Source organism: Diabrotica virgifera, chromosome 3 (genome assembly GCF_917563875.1).
Source record: "Diabrotica virgifera virgifera chromosome 3, PGI_DIABVI_V3a".
NCBI lineage: Eukaryota > Metazoa > Arthropoda > Insecta > Coleoptera > Chrysomelidae > Diabrotica > Diabrotica virgifera.
Window position 1 is genome coordinate 197,777,854 of NC_065445.1, and position 22,502 is coordinate 197,800,355.

General features: G+C 32.6%; 1 protein-coding gene across 8 annotated transcripts in view; it reads right to left on the reverse strand.

The window, feature by feature from the left end:
• The window catches only part of LOC114333623 (tau-tubulin kinase 1), a 345,869-nt gene that overhangs the window by 85,675 nt on the left and 237,692 nt on the right, over positions 1-22,502 (reverse strand). For all 8 annotated transcript variants that reach the window (XM_050647122.1, XM_050647128.1, XM_050647124.1 and 5 more), the window contains exons 11-13: positions 17,930-18,219; positions 6,560-6,845; positions 1,280-1,462 (exon numbers count right to left, since the gene is read on the reverse strand). In XM_050647122.1, the coding sequence (XP_050503079.1) occupies positions 1,280-1,462; positions 6,560-6,845; positions 17,930-18,219 (759 nt within the window). The remainder of the gene's footprint in view (positions 1-1,279; positions 1,463-6,559; positions 6,846-17,929; positions 18,220-22,502) is intronic.

A 22,502-nucleotide genomic window follows, 5' to 3' on the forward strand; every position in this document is an offset into this window, starting at 1 on the left:
GATTTTAACGAAAAGTCTTGGATTTAAAATATTGTTTATTATTTTTATTTCAGTTATTTCAATTGTTTAATTGTAGAAAACTTTGTATCTAGGGCTTTTCGTCTTTCTCGTTTTACGAGAGATGTCGCTGTTTTGCATCTCAAAGGTGGAATCATTGCATCGCAGTGATTTCCCTTAAATAGGCAGGCTGTTGATATTTGGTTCAGAGTTGTGACTGCATAGCTCCACCGATGACGCATGAGATGCAGAAATAGCTATCTGGGGATGGTGGTCCAACTCTCAATCAAATAAAAACAAAAACTGCCTGTTCCTCCTTCCTAGATCATTTTTATTCAAAGTTTAAGACTTGACACCATACAGTAAGACTGAGAACACGTACTTCGGAGAAGGAATTCTGTTTTATGTTTTAGTCATTCAGTTATCAACAGGACACAAAACCCACGATTAATTTCCAATCGTAATTATCTCTTTATTAAAAAAAAAATGCAACACCAGGCGAAGTCTCAAGGAGGGGGCAATTGACTCCATTGACCCCCCCTTGGATCCGCGCCTGCGTACGGGTAATATGATCGGTCATATTATCCGTATGCGCGCCAATGGTGAATATAAAATTTTTAATTGCATGTCAAAAATGCGCAATAACTATCTCTTAAAACCTACCAAATTTCATTTGCATATCTCAACCGGCTTTAGGGCAGTAAATAAATCGTCAGTTTGTAAGAAAAAATTCAACATCCGGTATCTCGGAAACCAATCATTTGCGGACATATTATGGTTACAGAGCAGACAGTGATTATTCTTTCATGCAGAATTACCCCTTAAAGTTTGTCGCACTTATTTAGAAACACCCTGTACTGATGAAAAACATGGCTAGTTGTTAAAGTACCTAACTTTTGTACTATCCAACCTGAGCGAATGAGTCGAAAAAGAGAATGTTAAGAAAACCCGAGGCTATAGTTGGGTTTTAATTTCAGTATTTTATAAATGTTAGAATATTCCAGAAGGTGTTGCGAACTTTGGAAAAAAACACAGCTTGATTCGTACAGCCGGTATACAATGAAAATTTACCTGTTTAGCAACAATATTATTACAGCGATATTGTTAAAGAATAAGGCTATAACATATTAAAAAAATGACTGAAATCGGACATCAGGTTTAGCAGATATGAGACATCAAAAATGACCCATTTTTTGAGGTGCCCGTTTTCTCTGACTCGCAGTGTATTTCAATTGGAAGCATATATAGGAAAATTAAGTAAAAAATTAGGTAAATATCTTACCAATTATTTTATCACTAGTCTTAGGAGGCAGTCCAGTCTCCGCAAAACTGCTATTTGGATTTCTAGTTTCTAGTTCTACATTCTTTTCTAAATTACATTGCGTCTCGCAATCTTCTTTAGTCTGAACCTCTACTGTAATGCTTTCCGCTGGTTTACTACTTTCGACATCGTCGCATTTATTATCTGAAAAAATAAAAATACTTTTAAAATCATGCATTTTAAGTTTCATAACTTTCTTCCTCCTTATATGCTGTCAATATCAAAACCACATACACACCCTCATATGTTAGGTTTACCACTAGGTAATCAAACTTATGCAGCCTGCTGAAACAATTCTTTTTAAATTCATTGTTGAAGACAGTATAAAATTTGGGTGCCTAAAGAGGATGATCATAGGATCAAGTGAATTTATCGTATATTTTACTATTATGGTATACATACTATCCTCGTACGTTATGGACAACATTAAAATTAAAATCCACAAGGAAAATTTTCCTGTAGCTGGCTAATACAGTGATGAGCGCGCCAATAACCGGCAAAATAGCACAAAAGATGGAAAACCTATTAAGTTGTGAGATAAAAAGAAATGAAACTAGTCGAGCTGGGAAATTTAGCGATGTTAACCTATTAGTTTACATTATACAGGGTGTAACAAAAATACAGGTCATAAATTTAATCACATATTCTGGGGCCAAAAATAGTTCGATTGAACCTAAATTACCTTAGTACAAATGTGCACATAAAAAAAGTTACAGCCCTTTGAAGTTACAAAATAAAAATCGATTTTTTCCAATATATCGAAAACTATTTGAGATATTTTATTGAAAATGGACATGTGGCATTCTTATTGTAGTAGTATCTTAAGAAAAAATCATAGTGAATTTTAGACACCCCATAAAAGTTTTATGGGGGTTTTGTTCCTTTTAACCCCCCCAAACTTTTGTGTACGTTCCAATTTAATTATTATTGTAGTACCATTAGTTAAACACAATGTTTTAAAAACTTTTTTGCCTCTTCGTACTTTTTCGAAAAGTCGAGTTTTTATCGAGATATTTTGAATATTTGTCAAATCCACCACATATCTGTATATGGTTAATTAAGTACGATTATGGAGACTTAGTAATAATATGAAAATTTATTTGTGATTTACAATTTTAGGTATATTTTGAACCATATTAAAAAAGAAGCCACATCTCGATAAAAGGTGCCTTATCGTAAAAATACAAAGAGGCACAAAAGTTTTAAAAACACTGTGTTTAACTAATGGTATCGCAGTAATAGTTTAATTGGAACGTACACAAACATTTGGGGGGTTTAAAGGAACAAAACCCCCATAAAATTTTTATGTAAACTTATTAAAAAAGAAGCCGCAACTCGATAAAAACTGCCTGATCGAACAAATACTAAGAGCCAAAAAAGTTTTAAAAATTCTGAATTTAACTAATGGTACCACAATAATAATTTAATTGAAATGTACACAAAAGTTTGGCGGGGTTTAAGGGAACAAAACCCCCATAAAATTTTTATGGGGTGCACAAATTTCACCATAATTTTTCTTTAAGATGATCCTGCCATAAGATTGCCACATGTCCATTTTCGTTAAAAAATCTCTAATAGTTTTCGATATATTTGAAAAAATCAATTTTTATTTTGTAACTTCAAAGGGCTGTAACTTTTTTTATGTGCATATTAGTACTAAGGTAAGTTAGGTTCATTCGAACTATTTTTGTTCCCACAATATGTGATTTAATTTATGACCTGTATTTTTGTTACACCCTGTATTTATTGTTTCCCACCTTTAGACGTATCGCACGAGTTTGGCAACTACCACTGTCAAATTAACAGTTTTAGTTGACATACTCCTCTGATACGTGTAAAGGTGGGAAACAATCAATATAATGTAAATTTAAAGGTTAATATCGCTAAATTTCCCAGCTCGACTAGTTTCATTTCTTTTTATCTCACAACTTAATAGGTTTTCCATCTTTTGTGCTATTTTGCCGGTTATTAGGGTGCTCATCACTGTATACCATTAATCACAAAAAAATTATCGAAAATCCTTATAAAAGGCATAATATTTATTAAAATCCCTACATCAAAATCACAGAACGTATTCGACTTGAAAATATCATCATCAGTGCTGATACAGGTTTATCACATGCTCAGCCACCAAAAATCACTGAGCCACGGCACAGCCGTGGGTAAAAACCCTTTAAATGTTTTAAAATTATGATAGATTTACATTATGTATAATTTAAAGCGAGAGATGAAATTGTCCTAGATATGGCCTTAGGCATTGCATGATACGACACGCGGGTTGCTGATCTGAAGGATATGTTGTCACATTACGGATGATGATTAGCAACTTTAGCAACGTTAGCAACAAAACATTTAAAGGGTTTTACCCACGTATTTTTGGTTGCTCAGCATGAGATAAACCTGTATCAGCACTGATGATGATCTTTTTCATATCGAAAACATTCTGTGATTTTAATAAATATATATCTTTTATAAAGGATTTTCAAAATTTTTGTAAGATTAAAATTATTGTATAAAACTTTATTTTAAACAGTATTAAATTATGTCGGGATCCTTTCAATCTCGGGTTTCAATCGCCAGACTGAGAAGAAATATAATTTTGATCTCTCTATTCGTCCTCTCTTCCTTCTACAATATTTTAAAACATAGTTTAATGCCTGATTTGTTGTTTTGGCTTAGTGTGATGTTAGTATCCTTGCTGTTTTGCTTCTTATTTATTTATTTGGTATATGTATTATGTAAAATTCTTAGCTACACCATGAAAATATGGGAGAGAGTAATTGATAGACGGATACGTGAAAAAACCGAAATATCCGATAATCGATTTGACTTTATGCAGGGCAGGTCAACAACAGATGCAATTTTCATTGTAAGGCAACTGATGGAAAAATACAGGAATAAAGAGACCAACGCTCATATGGTATTCATTGATCTTGAGAAAGCATATGATAGAGTTCCTCGAGAGATTCTGTGGTGGGCACTCAATAAGAAAGAAAGGAGTCCCTGGCGAATATGTAAAGATTATAAGTGATATGTATGAGGGAGTAACGACTAGTGTTAGGACAGGTGTGGGAGAGACTGATAAATTTCAGGTGAAAGTAGGATTTCACCAAGGCTAGGTGCTTAGTCCTATTTATTCTCATTAGTTTTGGACCAGATAACAGCGAAACTACAGGGTAGCATTCCATGCTGCCTAATGTATGCTGATGATGTAGTGTTAATAGGAAATAGTGAGAGAGACTTAGAACAAAAACTGGAACAGTGGAGACAAGCTCTGGAGGAAAAAGGTTTAAAACTTAGTAGGACAAAAACAGAGTATTTGGAATGTTCGTTTAAAGATGGAGTTACTACAAATAAAATGGTATCTTTGGATGGTGAACAGATTGTAAAAAGCAATAGTTTTAAGTACCTGGGATCGGTATTACAGAGTAATGGAGAAATAGATGGAGATGCATGCAGTAGAATTAGGGCTGGATGGATGAAGTGGAAGGAAGCGAGTGGTGTGTTGTGTGACAGAAAAATTCCAATGAAGCTGAAGGGAAAATTCTATAAAACAGACATAAGACCGGCTATGATGTACGGAACTGAATGTTGGGCAGTGAAGAAGAAAGAGGAACAACGAATGCATGTGGCGGAAATGAGAATGCTTAGATGGATGAGTGGAGTGACAAAGAAGGATAAAATTAGAAATGAGTATATTAGGGGAAGTCTAGGTGTGACACCAATTGATGCCAAAATGAAAGAGCATAGGTTAAGATGGTTTGGTCATGTTCAACGTCGAGACGTTAATTACTCAATATGAAGAATAGCTGAAGTGCAGATTCCTGGAAGGAGTAGGAGAGGAAGACCAAAGAAGACCTGGGGGAGACGATAAGGCAGGACATGTTGGTAAAGGGGATTAACATTGATATGACCCAAGATATAATTGTGTGGAGAAATGCAATTAGGGAAGCCGACCCCGCATAGGGATAATACAAAGAGAATGATAATGATTATGTATAATTCTCGAGATAAGACGTGCTATTTTTAGAAAGTCCATTTCTACAGCGTTAATTTGAATTTTCTGTTTTATATAGGCCAAAGTAATAAGTGTTTGTATTACTTTCCGACTTTGTTGTATTTTGCTGTACGTATCTTTTAGATGTTCCTTCTTTTGCTGTTATTGTTCCTAGATATTTGGATTCTTCACATTTTTATATCTCTAATAGAAAGTTCTCTTTGCACTCTTTGATCCACTTTTATTAGGAGGTATTTCGTCTTATTAAGGTAAGTCCAAATCGTTCAATTCAATCGGTAAGTCCAAAATGTTCGCATTCTTCAGTCAGTCAGTTTTCAAATCATTATATTATAATCCATACCTTCCCCGTCATTTGCTATAATTAGGTACCTGATTATCAGCAAAGAAGAGATATTTTAGGCATTAGTTCTCAGTGTATATTCCCATTACTGTGCATTCATCATCATCATACGTGGCTTGGCCTTGGCATAATCCGTTGTGGATCTTGGCCTGCTCACAAAGAAGTCGCAACTCCTGTCGATTCCTGGCAACTTCCCTCCATCTTCTGACCCTTAGAACGTTTAGGTCTTCTTCCACATCATCAATTCATCGCCTTCGTGGTCGTCTTCTACTTCTTGTGCCCTCTGGTTTTGAAAATGTTAATCTCTTCGAGTATTCGTGATCTGACATCCTAGCAATGTGTACAATATCCCTTAAATATATAATATAACTAGCGTTGGAGCTAAAGAACATCCTTTCGTAATGAGAAAGGGTGTAAAATATCGCTACCTACTTTGATAGAAATTTTTACTGCATATTCGAGATAGCATTAATGTATGTACTATGTACGACTTAAGTTAACCTTCGTGAATCCTCCTTTATATACTTACTTAATCCTCGGTCTTCATTAACATATTTCTGACTAATCTAATGATCTTTTCTGGAATTCCAAGCACTTTCTGAGCTTAGCAGAAGGATATTCTAATAAATTACAAAATAGTGAAATAAGACAGCGAAACCGGTCGTCCAATGTAAATAAATAAATGATTGTGAGAATGTCTTTCTTTCATTACTAACTTAGAAAATCGCGGTTGAAGTAGATAAAAAGGTTTAAATCTAATCTATGCACCTTTGAATAACATGGAGAAAGAAAGAAAAAGAAATATAGCTCTTTAATTACGGAATTTTGAGACATTTTCTAACGAAGGTTTTAGAAAAAATTTTAAAATGACAAATAATCTTACCTAAAACATCCGGAGCAAATGAAATATTTTCCTTTTTGGGACTGGACAACTCTTGGGGATCGCTCCTCTCTTTGCTGCTCTGCTTTAAGATGCTCTTGGTCCTTTCTATCTTTGGCTTCTGTGGTGACTCCTTATTAGTTGTTTGGACATCATTATTATGTTCGGCAGCTATGTCGGAATTACCATTCTGAATGGGGGGTTTCGAAGCCAAGTTTTGCGGCCTCAGAACTTTATCTTTGTTCACTTGCTCCTTTGGCACTACTCGTATCTCCAGCTTACCAGCAACCTAAGTAAAATCAATCTAGTAAATACTAAAACTATAATTTTGACTTAACACATTAATTATCTTAAAAGTCAATATTCTTCTTCCGTGGTCAAGAAATGTGCTAGATAGTGAGAGAAGGAGAAATCTAAAGATCAGGCAGTGCTGGACCAGATTCTGGGCAAGAGATAGCGATAGAGTTTAGTCCAAGTAATGAAGCTCAAAATAGGCCAAAACCTTGCAATTTTTACAGAATGGATAGATTTGCTTGAAAATTTGAGAATAAGTAGTGGATAGTCCAAGGATCAAAATCTATATGATGCCGAAAGGCGCTTTTACCATGGGGGTGGTTGCCACCCCATCTCGGGGGTGGAAATTTTTTATTTTTTTTTGACCGCAAAGGTTTTTTTGATAAAATTAATAATTTTCGATTTATTCGCTATCGAAAATGTTAGTTTTATATCGAAAACATCAATGTTTTTAATCAGTTTTCTGTCAATAACTCAAAAAGTTTTCGTTTTATTAAAACAACTTTGTTTAACAAAAATGTACCTTTTAAAAAATAAACAAAACCGTTTTTTCTAATTTTCTTTAAGACCAATAGTAATCAAGCTACACTTTATTATATGGTAGCTCTTCTTCGTCTTATGCTAAATATTGTAGTTTCAAAGTCAAAAGACGGGAAAACTATGTATTTTTCGAGGATAACTTATTCAAACTAATTTAAAGTATTTAAAAATATCTATCTCCAAAAATAAAAAAGTCTCTAGCTCAAAATTTAAGTGACTTATAATGAAAAGAATGTCAGTCCCTATTTTTTTCAGCAAAAAAGTGATCCGACACAACCCCCTAATCACCACCCTAATTTAAATTAGTCATTGACTTTATTTGGTCTTCTTTATTTATATATTATTAATAGGTTCTAGAAGTTTGACCGGCTTAGAATGATTAGTTTAAAAAAAAATGGAGTTAAAAGCGAATAACGAATTTTTGTAGTTTGGTAAAAACTGCCCTTTTCTGCAGAATAAAAAGATTAGCATCAGAGATACGAAAAAATATTTAAATATGAAATTGTATCTTATTTAATTCCCAAGAAATTGGAAATTGAGTGATCTATTGACAATTAAAACTTGCTTGTAAAAACATGCAAAAACCACCTTTACCAACCCTTTCAAAGTCACCTCTTTTTGTGACAAAAGGATTTAATATTAATAGAATTATAGATCTTGTAAAAACGTACAAAATTCATTTTTACCAAACTTTCTAAGATAAAAAATAAAAAAGTTAAAAAAAAATCAATATATTTTAACAAAAAGAAGAAATCCAATTGGAAGCATAATAATGTAAGTTAGCGGTGTTTTTAGTCATTAGCCTTATTCGTTCTTCTTTATTTATGTATTATTAATAGATCGTATAAGTTTGACTGGCTTAAAAGATTAGTTTTTAAGAAACTGGAGTTGAAAGCGAATAACGAATTTTTGGAGTCTGGTAAAATGCCATTTTCTTCAGAATAAAAAGATAACCATCAGAGATACGAAAGAATGTTTAAATATGAAATTGTAGATAAATTAATTTCCAAGAACTTCGTTTAAAAAAATTTTTTCTACGGTATAAATTAAGTGAATCGTAAATGAGTATAATATCGAAAAACATTGATTTTTTCGATATAAAACTAACACTTTCGAAAACTGTCAATTTTATCAAAAAAATGTATAGAACATGTTTTGCTTAGAATGTTTTTATCGACTTTTGCAGTCAAAATATAATAAAAAATTTCCACCCCCTGGATGGGGTGGTAACCACCCCCATAGTAAAAGCGCCTTTCGGCATGATATAGATTTTGATCCTTGGACTATCCAATACTTATTCTCAAATTTTCAAGCAAATCGATCCATTCTGTAAAAATTGCGAGGTGAAAATCTTCGGATCCTGTACTAGTTCGTAGAAAGACAAACCTTAGGTAGATTAAAAACAGTTATTTTCTACTTGAGGCAGATTTAAAAAACAATTATTAAAAATAGCGGATATGACGTGGATACTGATGAAAACCTAAAGAAACACATAAAATAGCGTGATATATGTAGAACCCAAGAAGATCAAACAATTGAATGACGACAATGAATATACTTCGAACACTTAGCAAGGGCTGCATATGGAGCTCTATATCCGATATTTTCAAGAGCAACATGCCAAATTATCTCAAAAAGATCTTCGACCAATGTGCGCTTTCAGTCACGACTTACGGCGCCGAAACACTTTCGTTAACTTAGGCTACAGCAACCAAACTTAGAGTAACCCAAAGAAGAATGGTACACTCAATACTTGGACTGACTCTCAGAGACACAGTTAGAAACGAGAAAATCAGAAGATAAACAGGCGTCACAGAAGTCACAGAGCGAATAGCATGGCTGAAGAGGAATTGAGCGGGCCATGTGGGGTATGAACGAAGGGCAGTGGACCGAAAAAATTACTGTGTGGACAGAGCCGGATTTAAGGCAGTGGGGGCCCCTGGGCAGAATTGGTGTGGGGCCCTACCTCCTACCATTAAACAAATTGTTGTTATGACTATGGTATGGTTAAAGTCCGGGTACTTTTCGAGATTTTTTTAACTGAAAATTCTTTGATTATGTCGGGCATGTCTAGTTGCTTTAAGGCATTGTGTCCAATGCTCATTAAGAGATGGTTCAAACGCTCTTGGCTTATCATAGACCTAGGTCGATTTTTAATTAACTTACATTTTTAGAATGATCTCTCTCCACTGCAGTTAGTTACCAACTAAATATAAACGAAGTGTCACTACAACGTTTGGAACCGCATCAATCACATTTTTCTCTTTTAACCGTCGGTACATTTGAAGTTCTTTACTTATATTTGATGAGCCGATTTCCTCTTTAAATAAATTGAAAAATTCTACAAATTGTTACTAGTTCGACACCTAGTTTTTTATCTAAATCATTGCTATAATTGCCGGTAAGCTTCAGTGAGTGAGCTTCAATTCCATTGGGAGTTTAATTTTCCAAATAATGTAAAAATCCAAAATTGGAATGAATGGATTCATATGCCGAAAGCCTATGACTTGAAGAGGAAATGAAGTGATCTATAATAGCTATAAAATTTTGAGTCCTAAATTTCTCTGATGTTGTCATTTCAGCCTCTGAAATATTCCTTAAAAAAATATAAATTTTTTAATTGATTTAAGTGCCGCCACTCTTGAATTAAGGTCAATATTTGGATCTTGGAGAATACGACTTGTGCTGTGTGCCCTCTCTAAGATTTCATTCAAAAATATTGCAAATATCCCTGTTTTCAGTAAACAAACTCGATTATACAAACCATTTGTATCGCTACGAGTTTCAAATTGTTGCCCATCGTCTTTTAAAATTTTGGATAATACTCCTTTAATCTGATTATAACCTTTAACTAGTTCTTTTGCAGCATCACTTCTAGACGACCATCTAGTAGTATTTACCCTTTTTTAGGAACAATAATATTTCTGCCATGGTCGGCGTTGCTCTCGCTTAAAGACGTTTTTAAACATTCGATTAACAAGTGTATCTATATGTAGAGGAAGTGAAAAATACATAGGGTTCATACAGTCCTTAAAAAATCAAAGAATTCTATGGCAGCAGTACAACACTTAGCTGCAGCTTTAGCAACTAAATTTAGAAAGTAGGCGACAACTGGAATCTACAACGCTAAGATATTGTGTTATCTAAATTTTAGCTGAACACCATTGTATTTTCCACTCATAATAACTGACGCATTGTCGTAGGACTGTCCCCTGCAGCTTTTCAAATCGATATCATCTTCTTGCAAGAATGTCTTAAATATATCTTCTGCTTTATGACCGTAATTTGCCAAAAATACATTTTTAATAGGAGAGAAACCTTCCATATAACGAAATATTACAGTTAATTGATTGACAAAAATTATACTATGTGAATAATGTGCTGATTTTTTTAAGTTTGAGGCTTTGTGGGAGCCCGGGCAGCTGCCCAGCCTGCCCCCCTTAAATCCGGCCCTGTGTGTGGAGACCACGAGCAGACAGAAGAAGTCGAGGTAGACCACCTACACGATGGACAGACGAGGTGAAAAAGGTCGCAGGGAATTGGGCGCAGGAAGCTCATAACTCACAACCGACAGAACTGGAAGAAATTAGAAGACACCTATGTTCAACTTTTGACGCAGACAGTGGCGGATCCAGAAATTTGGGGGGGGGGGGTCATGGATCTTGAGGGTGATTTAAGGGCATAGGCGCAAAATGTCGCCTGTCAAAATGTTCGATGTGTTTTAAATGTATTAATTTTTTTCGAATCCTGAAAAAAGTAATAACGTCGCCTCAAAGCAACAGTAGGATATGTAAAAAAATGACTTTTGTGATATCCATGTCAAATGATTCGAAATAAACCCTTCTGTTGAGTGTAACACTAAGATAAATAAAAAGTGATATACTTTTTTTTATAATTTTACATATTATCCTTGTGCAGCTTAATTCCCTTTAACCTAAATTCTATAATAATGCAACACTAAGACAACATATCTACATATTATCTTACATATCATTTTGTCGTTTACCCATTTTGGTCACAAATATTAATGCAACACTAAGTTATCTTACGCACATATCCTACTGTTGCCATGTAGTTATTGCTGAATTGCGAATATGTCTTTGTTTATATTATCCGGCTTGCGGTCACAATATTATCTTCAGTTACTTCAATACTATTTTAAAAAATAGTTGTTACTATTACATTCATGTTAGTTAGGTGTATGTTAAGACTAAAAATGAATAACTCAGCCAATTTAAATTGTATCTAGAAGAAGCCAGTATTTAGTGTGATTTTGATTTGCTATCTGGAATTTATCAAGCACGGGAAAAAGGCAAGTTAAATTATTAATTATTTATAGATAGTGTCAATACATGATAAATTCCCCTTTGGAAATTTCGCACTGATTTAAGAAAATGCAATATGCTTTTACTTCCACAACTTTCAGCATTCGCTATTACCAAAACTGATTCTGATTATTTTTTCCTTTTATTTTGTTTATTTGCTTTATTGCCAAATTCTTAAATTTTTGGAAAAAAAGTATGTTCATGTTATAATTTATTATAATAAAATGTTTGAACAACAAAATTGTTTTGTTTTTTGAATTGGAAGGTGTAAAATTTTAAACAAAACTTCAGTGCAATATAAGTTTATAATACTATAACAAAAATTTACGGATATAGTTAAAAAGCAGATTATCTTTGAGGGCAACAGTGGGACAAGTAACTTTTTTCCCAATTATTTTTCACTTTTTTGTGAAATATTATAACTTATTATGTAACGCCTGTAAAGTTAGGTACTCAAACAAAATTTCATGTAAATCCATTCAAATATAAAAAAGTTATTAAGTACTGAAGTTTCGTAAAATTTTCAATTATTTAACATATCCTACTGTTGCTTTGATACGACAATAAGTATTTTTGAAAATTTACACGCAGAATAAAAGATTACATTATTACCGAGGGCCGAAATCCCTGAAAACTTCTATAATGTTTATTTTAATAAGTTACAGGAGTGAAAAAAAAGAGAAAATTTAGTGTGACTTTTAATTTCAAATATCTCATTCAAAAGAATCTTTTTGGTTATTCTAAGGGACTTTCGGGCCTCGGTAATAATGCAATCTTTCATTCTGCGTTTAAATTTTTCCAAAATACTTATTAGTTTTCTCAGGATTCGAAAAAAATGAATACATTAAAAACACATTGAACATTTGGACAGGCGACATTTTGCGCATATGCCCTTAATTACTTTTCTCTGATGCAAGGTCACGTAGTCTTACCATCCCTAGAATAAGTGGATTTTCAATTATTTTTTGAAAGGCAAAGTAAGTTTTCAACCTAATAGAAACATTAATAATATTGAAAAATATTAAAAATATTACTAAAAGATTTTTAATTGAAAACTTATTGGTCCATTTCCCTGGTAACACCTCCATGGCTTCTAAAAATTGCAAGCCAGATGGATGCGGAACCGAAGAAGACAAGAGGGAATTCAAAAAATTCAAAGAATTCAAATACAATTCACGATCCCGTCTGTTTAGCTGGTAAATTCTAACGGAAAATGGACCTAGTTACTCAAAGGAGTAAAGACCAATATAAAACAAAAATGAATAACCATTTTCAATTTCGTTGCAAAACGAAAATACAGCCGAACCATATTCTAGTCCAATGTTTTCATTCTGGTGGGATGTAGAATAGCATTATGTTGTTTTATATGCCATTAGAGTGAAAACTTATGCCCGATTTCACCAACGATACCTAAACAGTTGCCTTATTAAGTAATTCTTATCGATAGGAACTTCCTAAGTCAGTACATTAGAACAATAGCGTTTCACAACTAAAAGAACTGTTTATCTAGGAAATTCTTTCCTAGGTATTAATTCGGGTACGTTTGAACTATTTTTGATAAATAAAAAGAAGAATAAGATGACATTACCTTACTTTTTTGATTATTTGTCAAAATTGTTTGTTTGCTAAGTTGGTTTTATTCAGTTTTGTACCTACTGTTATAGTTATTTTATTTAGACGTTATAGTTATTTGTGAATTCAGTTTGTTAAGTTTTGTATGTTACATATTTGTATATGTACAGTGAAATGGAGGAAAAGAAAAGAGTTGTAAATTTCACATATATGACGAAAAATTAAAGTTAGGTGAATTGTCATTAATGAAATAATTTTAAAATAAATACCATGTTAAAAATTGCTTCTTTTATTATTAATTTTTAATGATAGACTTTTAGTGATATCATGAATGGGGTTTTGAAACGCAACACTAGTTTGTTAGATAGTAGGTAGACTACATAATTTTGACAATAGACCTGTAAAAAACTTCAAACGATTTTCTATATTTTCCAACACATATTATATTGTGTGGGGTGGGTATATAGGTAATCAATAATTATTAAGAAAAAAAAAACCCTTGAATGAAAAAAGTGTGACCCTTGTCCTTATCCCAAAATTTTTATTAAGATTAATTTAGCAAAAATTCACTTTGAAAATAAAATATTTATTATACATATTCTTAACAAAAAGGTCGGTCAGACTTAACCTTAAATTAGATTGGTTGATAACCTTAAATTAGATTAATAATTAGATAGTTTAGATAAGATATATTATGTTTATGTATGTACTATTTACTTTGTTTATGGCCGCATGGTCTAATCCTAAAGCCAATAAAAAAAATAATATAAAAGATAACACAAAATTACGACTAATATACCTAATATTACAGAATAACAGCAAAATTAAGGTAAGAAACAAATTATTGACAAACGTCACAAGTACATTAGTCAAAATTGTAAAAATATAACCTGACTGTCAACGATAAGTAATACCTAAAGTTTAGGGAGATCGAAAACCGTATCCTAACGTAAGGTAATGCTTAAGCGGTTTAGGCAATTCTTATGGTATGGTGAAATCCGTTGTAGAGTTAGGAAGTACCTAAATCCACTTAGGCAATTCTTAAATATTTAGGTATCGTTGGTGAAATTGGGCATATTGGTCTTTTTACCAATATAAAAATAAAAAAAAATTCCATTTTTATTCAGTTGCAATGCGACGGGGTTGTGATTTGTAAATTTTTGAATTCCCTCTTGTCTTCTTCGCTTCAGCATCCATCTGGCTTGCAATTTTTAGAAGCCATGGAGGTGTTACCAGGGAAATGGACCAATTAATTTTCAATTAAAAATCTTTTAGTAATATTTTTAATATTTTTCAATATTACTAATGTTTCCATTAGGTTGAAAACTTACTTTGCCTTTCCGTTGCCAGATGACGCTAGTCACCTACTCCATAAACGTCAGTTGCAATGCAAGGATAAGCTTTCGTTATTTTGTCACTTCGGGCAGAGAGCAGCAGGCCTACGCCGCTCTGATGATGACTCCAAATATAGTCGAAAATCGTCGATTTAGAGTGCTGGTCTGCGCTCTCTAGTCCATTCTTTCACGGTTTTTGCTCTAAATTTTAAAGAACCGCTTGGATTGACATGAAATTTGGCATATGTATAGCTTACATGTCAAAGAAAAAAAGTGATATTGTGCTGATTTGTGCTTTTGTCCTGGGGGTGACTTTCACCCCCTCTTGGGGGTAAAAAAATATATATCCAAAATAAGTCCGGAAATGGGTAAACTGACTAATTTTAAGTAAGTTTTGTTCTATAGAGCTCTTTCGCCAAGTCAACATTTTTCGAGTTATTTGCGAGTGAATATGTTCATTTTTCAACAAAATAACCACATTTTTAGACGGTTTTTCGCAAATAACTCAAAAACTAAGTATTTTGTCGAAAAAAATGTTCTGAGCAAAAATATAGCCTATAAAAAAGTAAAAAAAAATGGTGTACGCGTTAGATCTCTGGATCTCGTAGAACCAGAGTTATAGCCAAAGAAAAATAGATTCATATTCACCAAATTTCAAATAGAATATTTCGACATGAAATATCAAAAAAATTAAGCACTCTTTGGGGAAAACCTATTATAACTTTTTTAAAGTGTTTAAAAAAGCTTTATTTCTGTTTCTACAAAAAGTTTCTAGCATTAAATTTAAGCAAGTTATGCTCAAAATAAAGTTGGTCCCTTTTGTTTTTGCAAAAAAAAATCGGGAAGACCACCCCCTAATTTGCAACTTAAATGAAATTAATCGTTACCGCTCCACAAATTATTTTACTTATGTTGTGTTTATATGATCTGTAAGTTTCATCGATTCAAAGTGCTTATTTTTAAAAAAATTTGGTTTCAAAGTAAAATTTTTAAAAATTAAAATTTTGAAAAATATGATTTTTTTCAAAATAACTTAAAAATTTTGAAAAATATGATTTTTTTCAAAATAACTTAAAAATTGTTAGAGATACCAAAAATCTAGAAAAACAAAAAAAGTCAGATTTGCTTTTCTGAATATCATGTATTTTTTTGTTTTTCTGTTCGACAAAAATTGATTAAGATTTGGTGTTTCTAAATTTGCATACATTCGTGATCAGTGACTCATTCAACCCCTTTTAACTACAGCCCTTTCAATAATAAGGACTTTGAACCTTTGAAATTTACAGATCTTATAAACAATATATACAAATATACACGAGTCAAGAAACTTGTGAAGTCGTAACGATTAAGTTCATTTAAGATACCTACTAATTAGGGGGTGATTTTCTCGATTTTTTTACCAAAACCAAAAGGGACTAACTTTATTTTGAGCGTAACTTGTTTAATTTTGATGCTAGAAATTTTTTTTATAAAACAAAAATGAAGCTTTTTTTAAACACTTTAAATAAGTTGTAATGAGTTTTCCCCGAAATGTGCTTCTTTTTTGGTTATTTCACGGTAAAGTATTCCATTTGGAATTTGACGAATATGGACCTATTTTTCATTAGCTATAACTCTGCTTCTACTAGGTGTAGAGACGTGATATATACACCATTTTTTAAAATTTTTTACAGGCTATATTTTTACTAGGAATGTTTTTTCGACAAAATACTTACTATTTGAGCTATTTGCGAAAAACCGTCTAAAAGCGTGGTTATTTTGTTGAAAAAATGAACATATTCACTGCCAAATAACTCGAAAAGTATTGACTTAGTGAAAAAACTCTATAGAACAAAAGTTACTTAAAATTAGCAAGTTTATCCATTTCCTGACTTTCTTTGGACGAATATTTTTTCACCCCCAACAGGGGGTGAAAAGCACCCCCAGGGCAAAAGCACATATCGGCACAATATCACTTTTTTTCTTTGACTTGTTAGCTATGTGTATGCCAAATTTCATGTCAATCCAAGCGGTTCTTTAAAATTTAGAGGTTTTGCAATATTTTACCGTTAAAGAACGGACTACTCTGTTCTAAGTGAAAAATAAGACGGTTTTGCCTTCGCATTGCAACTGAATAAAAATGGAATTTTTATTTTATTCTTGTTCTCATGATCATTTTTCAGTGCGTCATTAATTATGACGTCATATACTGTATTGGGTGTGTCGAGACTTATTTCATGTAATTATTGACGAATCTGACAGATGCCAGAATCGTACTTTAGATGAATAAAGCTTGTGGAATTAAACTATTATAATTAGTAATTTAGTATATTTGATTTTTACACAATATGTTAACATGTAGGTATTTTTTATAAAGGGGAATAAAATTAAAAAGTAAACAATATTGTTAATTAAATTTATAAATATGGAAACATTAAAAAATGACACAAAACTATCCATAAACTGTGTTTTTATCTTCTTCTCTAGGTGCTGTCTCCGCTTAAAAAGTTGGTAATCATCAGAGCGATCTTTATTTCTGAAACCGCGGCTCTAAATAATTCATTGTTATTACATCCAAACCAGTTCCTAAGGTTCTTCAGCCATGAGTTACGTCTCCTTACTATGGATATTTTTCTTGCATAATGACCTGGAGTATAAACTAACTTCTAACGAATTAAATTCTAAACCAAAATACAAAACTAACTTTTAACGAACTAAATTCTAAACCAAAACACAAAATATTGTACAAAAAAGTTGTGAAACACAAGGGAAGTCGAATTCGAAATTTCAAAATGACAGGTACACAAAATACTGACCTGAATAATAACCGTCACTTGACGCTTTGACACTTCTAAAAAATGGCCAAAATGGACGAAGTTTTCGCCAAATGTTCGTAATACGTGTATTTGATTGGCTAGAAAAAACGCGCATTCTAAATATCAACGAATCAAACGTAGGTTAGGAATAGACATCTTATGTATATAACCATTGTAATGCTGCATTATTTTTGTGTTTAATCACGGAGCTACCGCTTTTTCCGTCTCATCAAACTAAATGCATTAGAGAGAAATCGAAAAACTGTGACGCACTGAAAAATGATCATGAGAACAAGAATATAATTATTTTTTGGATGAGCTTAACATTTTGTTTTGTTTGACGGCTCTCGGTTTTTCTTTTTTTTTTAGGATTATTGAATTGATATTTATCTTCGTCTGGGGGAGGGGGGGGGCACGACCCCCTGTGACACCCCTCTTGGATCCTCCACTGGACGCAGAATACTGGATAATGGTAATAAAAAAATATATAAAGAGAAATATTTTTACACCCACCTCTTGTAGTCCTTCATCCTCTCCATTTTGTTCTTGTGGCTTCTCTTCGTCGTTTCTGAATACTTCGACGTCAGGTAGATTGATGCCAGGCAAACTAGAATATCTGTGGGAATCAGCTAGTTTCACCTCTTCATCGTTTTCGCTCATTACATGTTTGGAAGCCACGTTTCTCATAACGTCCACTTTGAATACGAGATCATCGAAGGCTGCTTGTTGAAGAAGAGGAGGCTTTAAGCTGGATCGTACACAAGGTCCTAGGCAAGGAGTCGACCACGCTCTGGGGAGTCCACCTGCAATAAAGCAAAGAATATGTATATATTTAAACAGACTTACAAAGAAGTTAAAATGTTTATATGTATTATGCATTGTTCACATTATAGCTCGATCAAAGAACAATCTGACCAAAAAAAAAGTAAAGAAGGATCAAAATTTGGGAATATGTAGTTGAAATTGTCTATTATTATATAAAAAAAAGTTTACAATTCTACATCCCCTCCATTTTACAAAAATGGAGGTGAAAAATATACATTCAAAATAAGACCGGAATTTGATAAAATTACTAATTCTAAACAACCATTTGTTCTATAGAGTTTTTTCGCTAAATCAATACTTTTCGAGTTATTTGCGAGTGAATATGTTCATTTTTAACAAAAAAAAAACATGTTTTTGGACGGTTTTTCGGAGATAACTCAAAAAGTATTTTATTGAAAAAAATATTCTTAGCAAAAATATAGCTTATAAAAAATTGAAGAAAAAAAATAGTGTATGCATGAGGTCTGTAGACCCAGTAGAAGCAGAGTTGTAGCTAATGAAAAGTTGGTTCTTCTTCGTCAAATTCCAAATTGAATATTTCAATGTGAAATAACCCAAAAACGGAGCACTTTTCGGGGAAAAATCATTTCAACTTCTTTAAAGTGTTTAAAATAAGGTTTATTTTTGTTTAAAAAAAAACTTCTAACATTAAAAGTAAGTGAGTTACGCTCAGAATATTGTTGGTCCCTTTTATTTTTTGTTAAAAAATCGCGAAAATCACCCCCTAATTAGCATCACAAATAAATTTTATCATTATCAATTAACAAGTTACTTTGCTTATGCATTATTTATATGATCTGTAAGTTTCATCGGTTCAAAGTGCTTATTTTTGAAAAAGCTGTAGTTAAAATGGCTTGAAATAGTAACTAATCACGAGTTTAGGCAAATTTTGAACAGCCATAGCATAACCAATTTTTGTCATAACAAGAAAACAAAAAATCAAAAATATTCAGAAAAGCAAAACGAACATTTTATTACTCTTTGACATTTTTGGTATTACTAATAATATCCATAATTTTAATTCCATAAAAAATTAAATTTTTTTCAAAATAAAAAAAAATGTTTTATTTTAAACCCAATTTTTTTCAAAAATGAGCACTTTGAACTAATGAAACTTATAGATAATATAAACAATATATAAGTAAAGTAACTTGTGAAGCGGTAACGATTAATTTTATTTGGGAAGCTAATTAGAGGGTGATTTTCGCGATTTTTTTAGCAAAAAAATTAAAAAGACAGCAATATTTTGAGCGTAACTCACTTACTTTTAATGTTAAAAGTTAAAAAAAAAAACAAAAATAAACCTTTTTTTAAACACCTTAAAAAAGTTGTAATGAATTTTCCCCGAAAAGAGCTCCGTTTTTGGGTTATTTCAAATTGAAATATTCGATTTGGAATTTGACGAAGAAGAACCTACTTTTCATTAGCTACAACTCTGCTTCTACATTTTTTTCATTTTTTTTTATAATTATATTTTTGCTGAAAACTTTTTTAAAATACTTAGTTTTTGAATTATTTGCGAAAAATTGTCTAAAAACGTGTTTGTTTTGTTGAAAAATGAACATATTCACTCGCAAATAACTGGAAAAGTATTAACTTAGTGAAAAAACTCTATAGAACAAAAGTTACTTAGAATTAGTCATTTTATACAATTTCGGACTTATTTTGAACGTATATTTTTTCACCCCCGAGAATATATTTTTCACCCCGTATTTCCCAATTTTTGTAAAATGGAGGGGACGTAGAATTGTAAACTTTTTCTTACATAATAATAGACAATTTCAACTACCCATTCCCAAATTTTCATCCTTCCTTTATTTTTTTGAGGTTTTCGTAAACTTTTGTGTTCCCTGATCGGGCTATTATTCCAGTCCAGTAATCCAGTGAGTTAATCCAGTACAGTGCCGGACTGGATTCCATCGTCCACATTATTCCAGTCATTCAAAAGATTTAAGATGGGTAACACTATAGTGGCAATGTTTTAATGCCATAATCAAGCAATGGATTGACCACTGGAATCGATAATTCCAGTGCAGCTTCACGTTAGCCATTCCACTGCTCTATTGGAATGTTGGACTGGAATAATGTGAACCGGAGATTATGGTATATTTTTTTATAAATTTTAAAAATTCACCAAACGGATCATAAAACTTCGAAACGTTTTCGATCCAGTCGGACCATCATCAGTGAAATATCTTGATAGTAGTTGAAACTTTTAAGTTACATGACAATTGTAATAAAATACAAAATTATGATGACACTAGGTCGATTATAATAAAAAGTTGGCTTGTACCAAAAAAAATTTAATTGAGAAATTATGTTAACCTGTAGATTTTTATCCATTTGTGGCAGCCAATTTGACAGTTCATGTACTTGGCCTCATCTTGTAGGCAAATCGCCATGGTTAAAATTCGGAGGGCACTGTTGTACTCTAGTATTGGTACTCTGATATTCTATAATGTTGGTCTATTCTTAGTGCTGTTGGAATTAGAGCATGGAGAAGAGTTGCCAGAGACAGGGGCGAATGGAGGATTGTTCTGAAGAAGTATTTGGCTCATAAAGAGCTGTAACGCCACTGATGATGATGATGATGATTCTTAGTGCTGACATCTTCTTTCAGTATCGGTAACCAGAGCCTGCTACATTTAGAATTTATTTCACATTTTTCTTTATTTTTTCATTTTCTTCATCTAGTAAGATATGGAGTTTTAATCTCTGATTTTTCTCTTTTTACTTTCTTTGATGTTTCATTCATGACTATTGATGTATCTTTTCAATAAAATCTGTGCTCATTGACTTGGGCATGTTTGGATATCTGGGAGCTGTCAACGTCTCTGTTTTTATTTATGATTCATGCTCATTTATCCTAACACTTAGTAGTCTAGAGGTTTCTCCAAATAAAAATTGTTACATTCACGAAGTATTTTATAAATGCAGTTCTGTGCTCTCTCCTGTGTGTTGTTTATTTTGGATTTGGGCAAAACAGATCTCAGTATGTCGGTTTTTTTGAATGTTGTTGCATTTATTTCCTATCCTTTTTAATTTTTCTGACTAACCATGTAAAAGTGATATTACTGATATCTAACTTAAGCATGCAATATGAGAACAATTTCAGAACCTCTTTATTATCACGTTTTCATTCTGTTTCTGAACTCTATAGAACATTAGCTATAGAACTTAGAAAGCCATTATAAAATTTTAAGTTGATCTAGAGGTCAATAGTCTCTTCTTCTTCACGTGCCATATCAGAATAATTATCTTATCCGACGTTGGCGATCACCATTGCGAAGGCTTCTCGATCTTCTGCAATATGGAATAATTGTCCTGCATTTGATATCCGAGTCCATTCACGAATGTTTTTTAATCAAGAAACCTGTTTTCTTCCTACACCTCTACGGCCCTCTATTTTGCCTTTAAGGATCAGTTGTAATATTTTATATCGACTTCCCCTCACTATATGTCCCAGATACGACATTTTCGATGTTTAACAGTATTTAGCAGTTCTCTATCGTTGTTGACCCTCCTTAGTACTTGTTCATTAGTTTTTCTTGCTCTCCAAGGTATCTTCAGCATCCGTCTATGAATCCACATTTCCAATGCTTCAATTCTGTTCATGATCGATACTTTTAGCGTCCACGCTTCTGCACTATACAAAAGTACGGACCAAACATAGCACTTAACCATTCTATGTCTTAGTTCTAAACTGAGATGATTATTGCAAAGAAATGACTTCATTTTCATAAAAGTAGTTTTAGTCATTGATATTCTACGTTTTATTTCTATGTCTGGATCTAGTTGGTCCGTTATCACAGTTCCCAAATATGTCATTTTGTGAACTTTCTCAGCTTGGACTCCGTTTAATTGAAGCTTTGCATCGGGATGTGGGTCACGACTAAACACTTAAAATTTGGTTTTATTTGAGTTTATTTTAATGCCCATTTTCTCTCCTACCTCGTGAATACGATCAAGCATAATTTGGAGACCTTCAATATTATCTGAGAGAATTACTGTATCGTCTGCATATCTAATCACATTAAGTAGTTTCCCGTTGATTTTTATTCCATATGACCTCTACAGTAGTTAATTTCCAACCCAGCTATTAATAGTATGATTCTGGTCAGGGTTTAGAATCCTAAACAAAAGATAATAATTATCGCGATTCGCGATAACAACAGCGATTTCAGTAGCATCTTCGAAGTCCTTCTGATTTCAACAAAGTAAGGTGAAGACTTCTTTTAAGAATAAGTCAACGTATTGCATA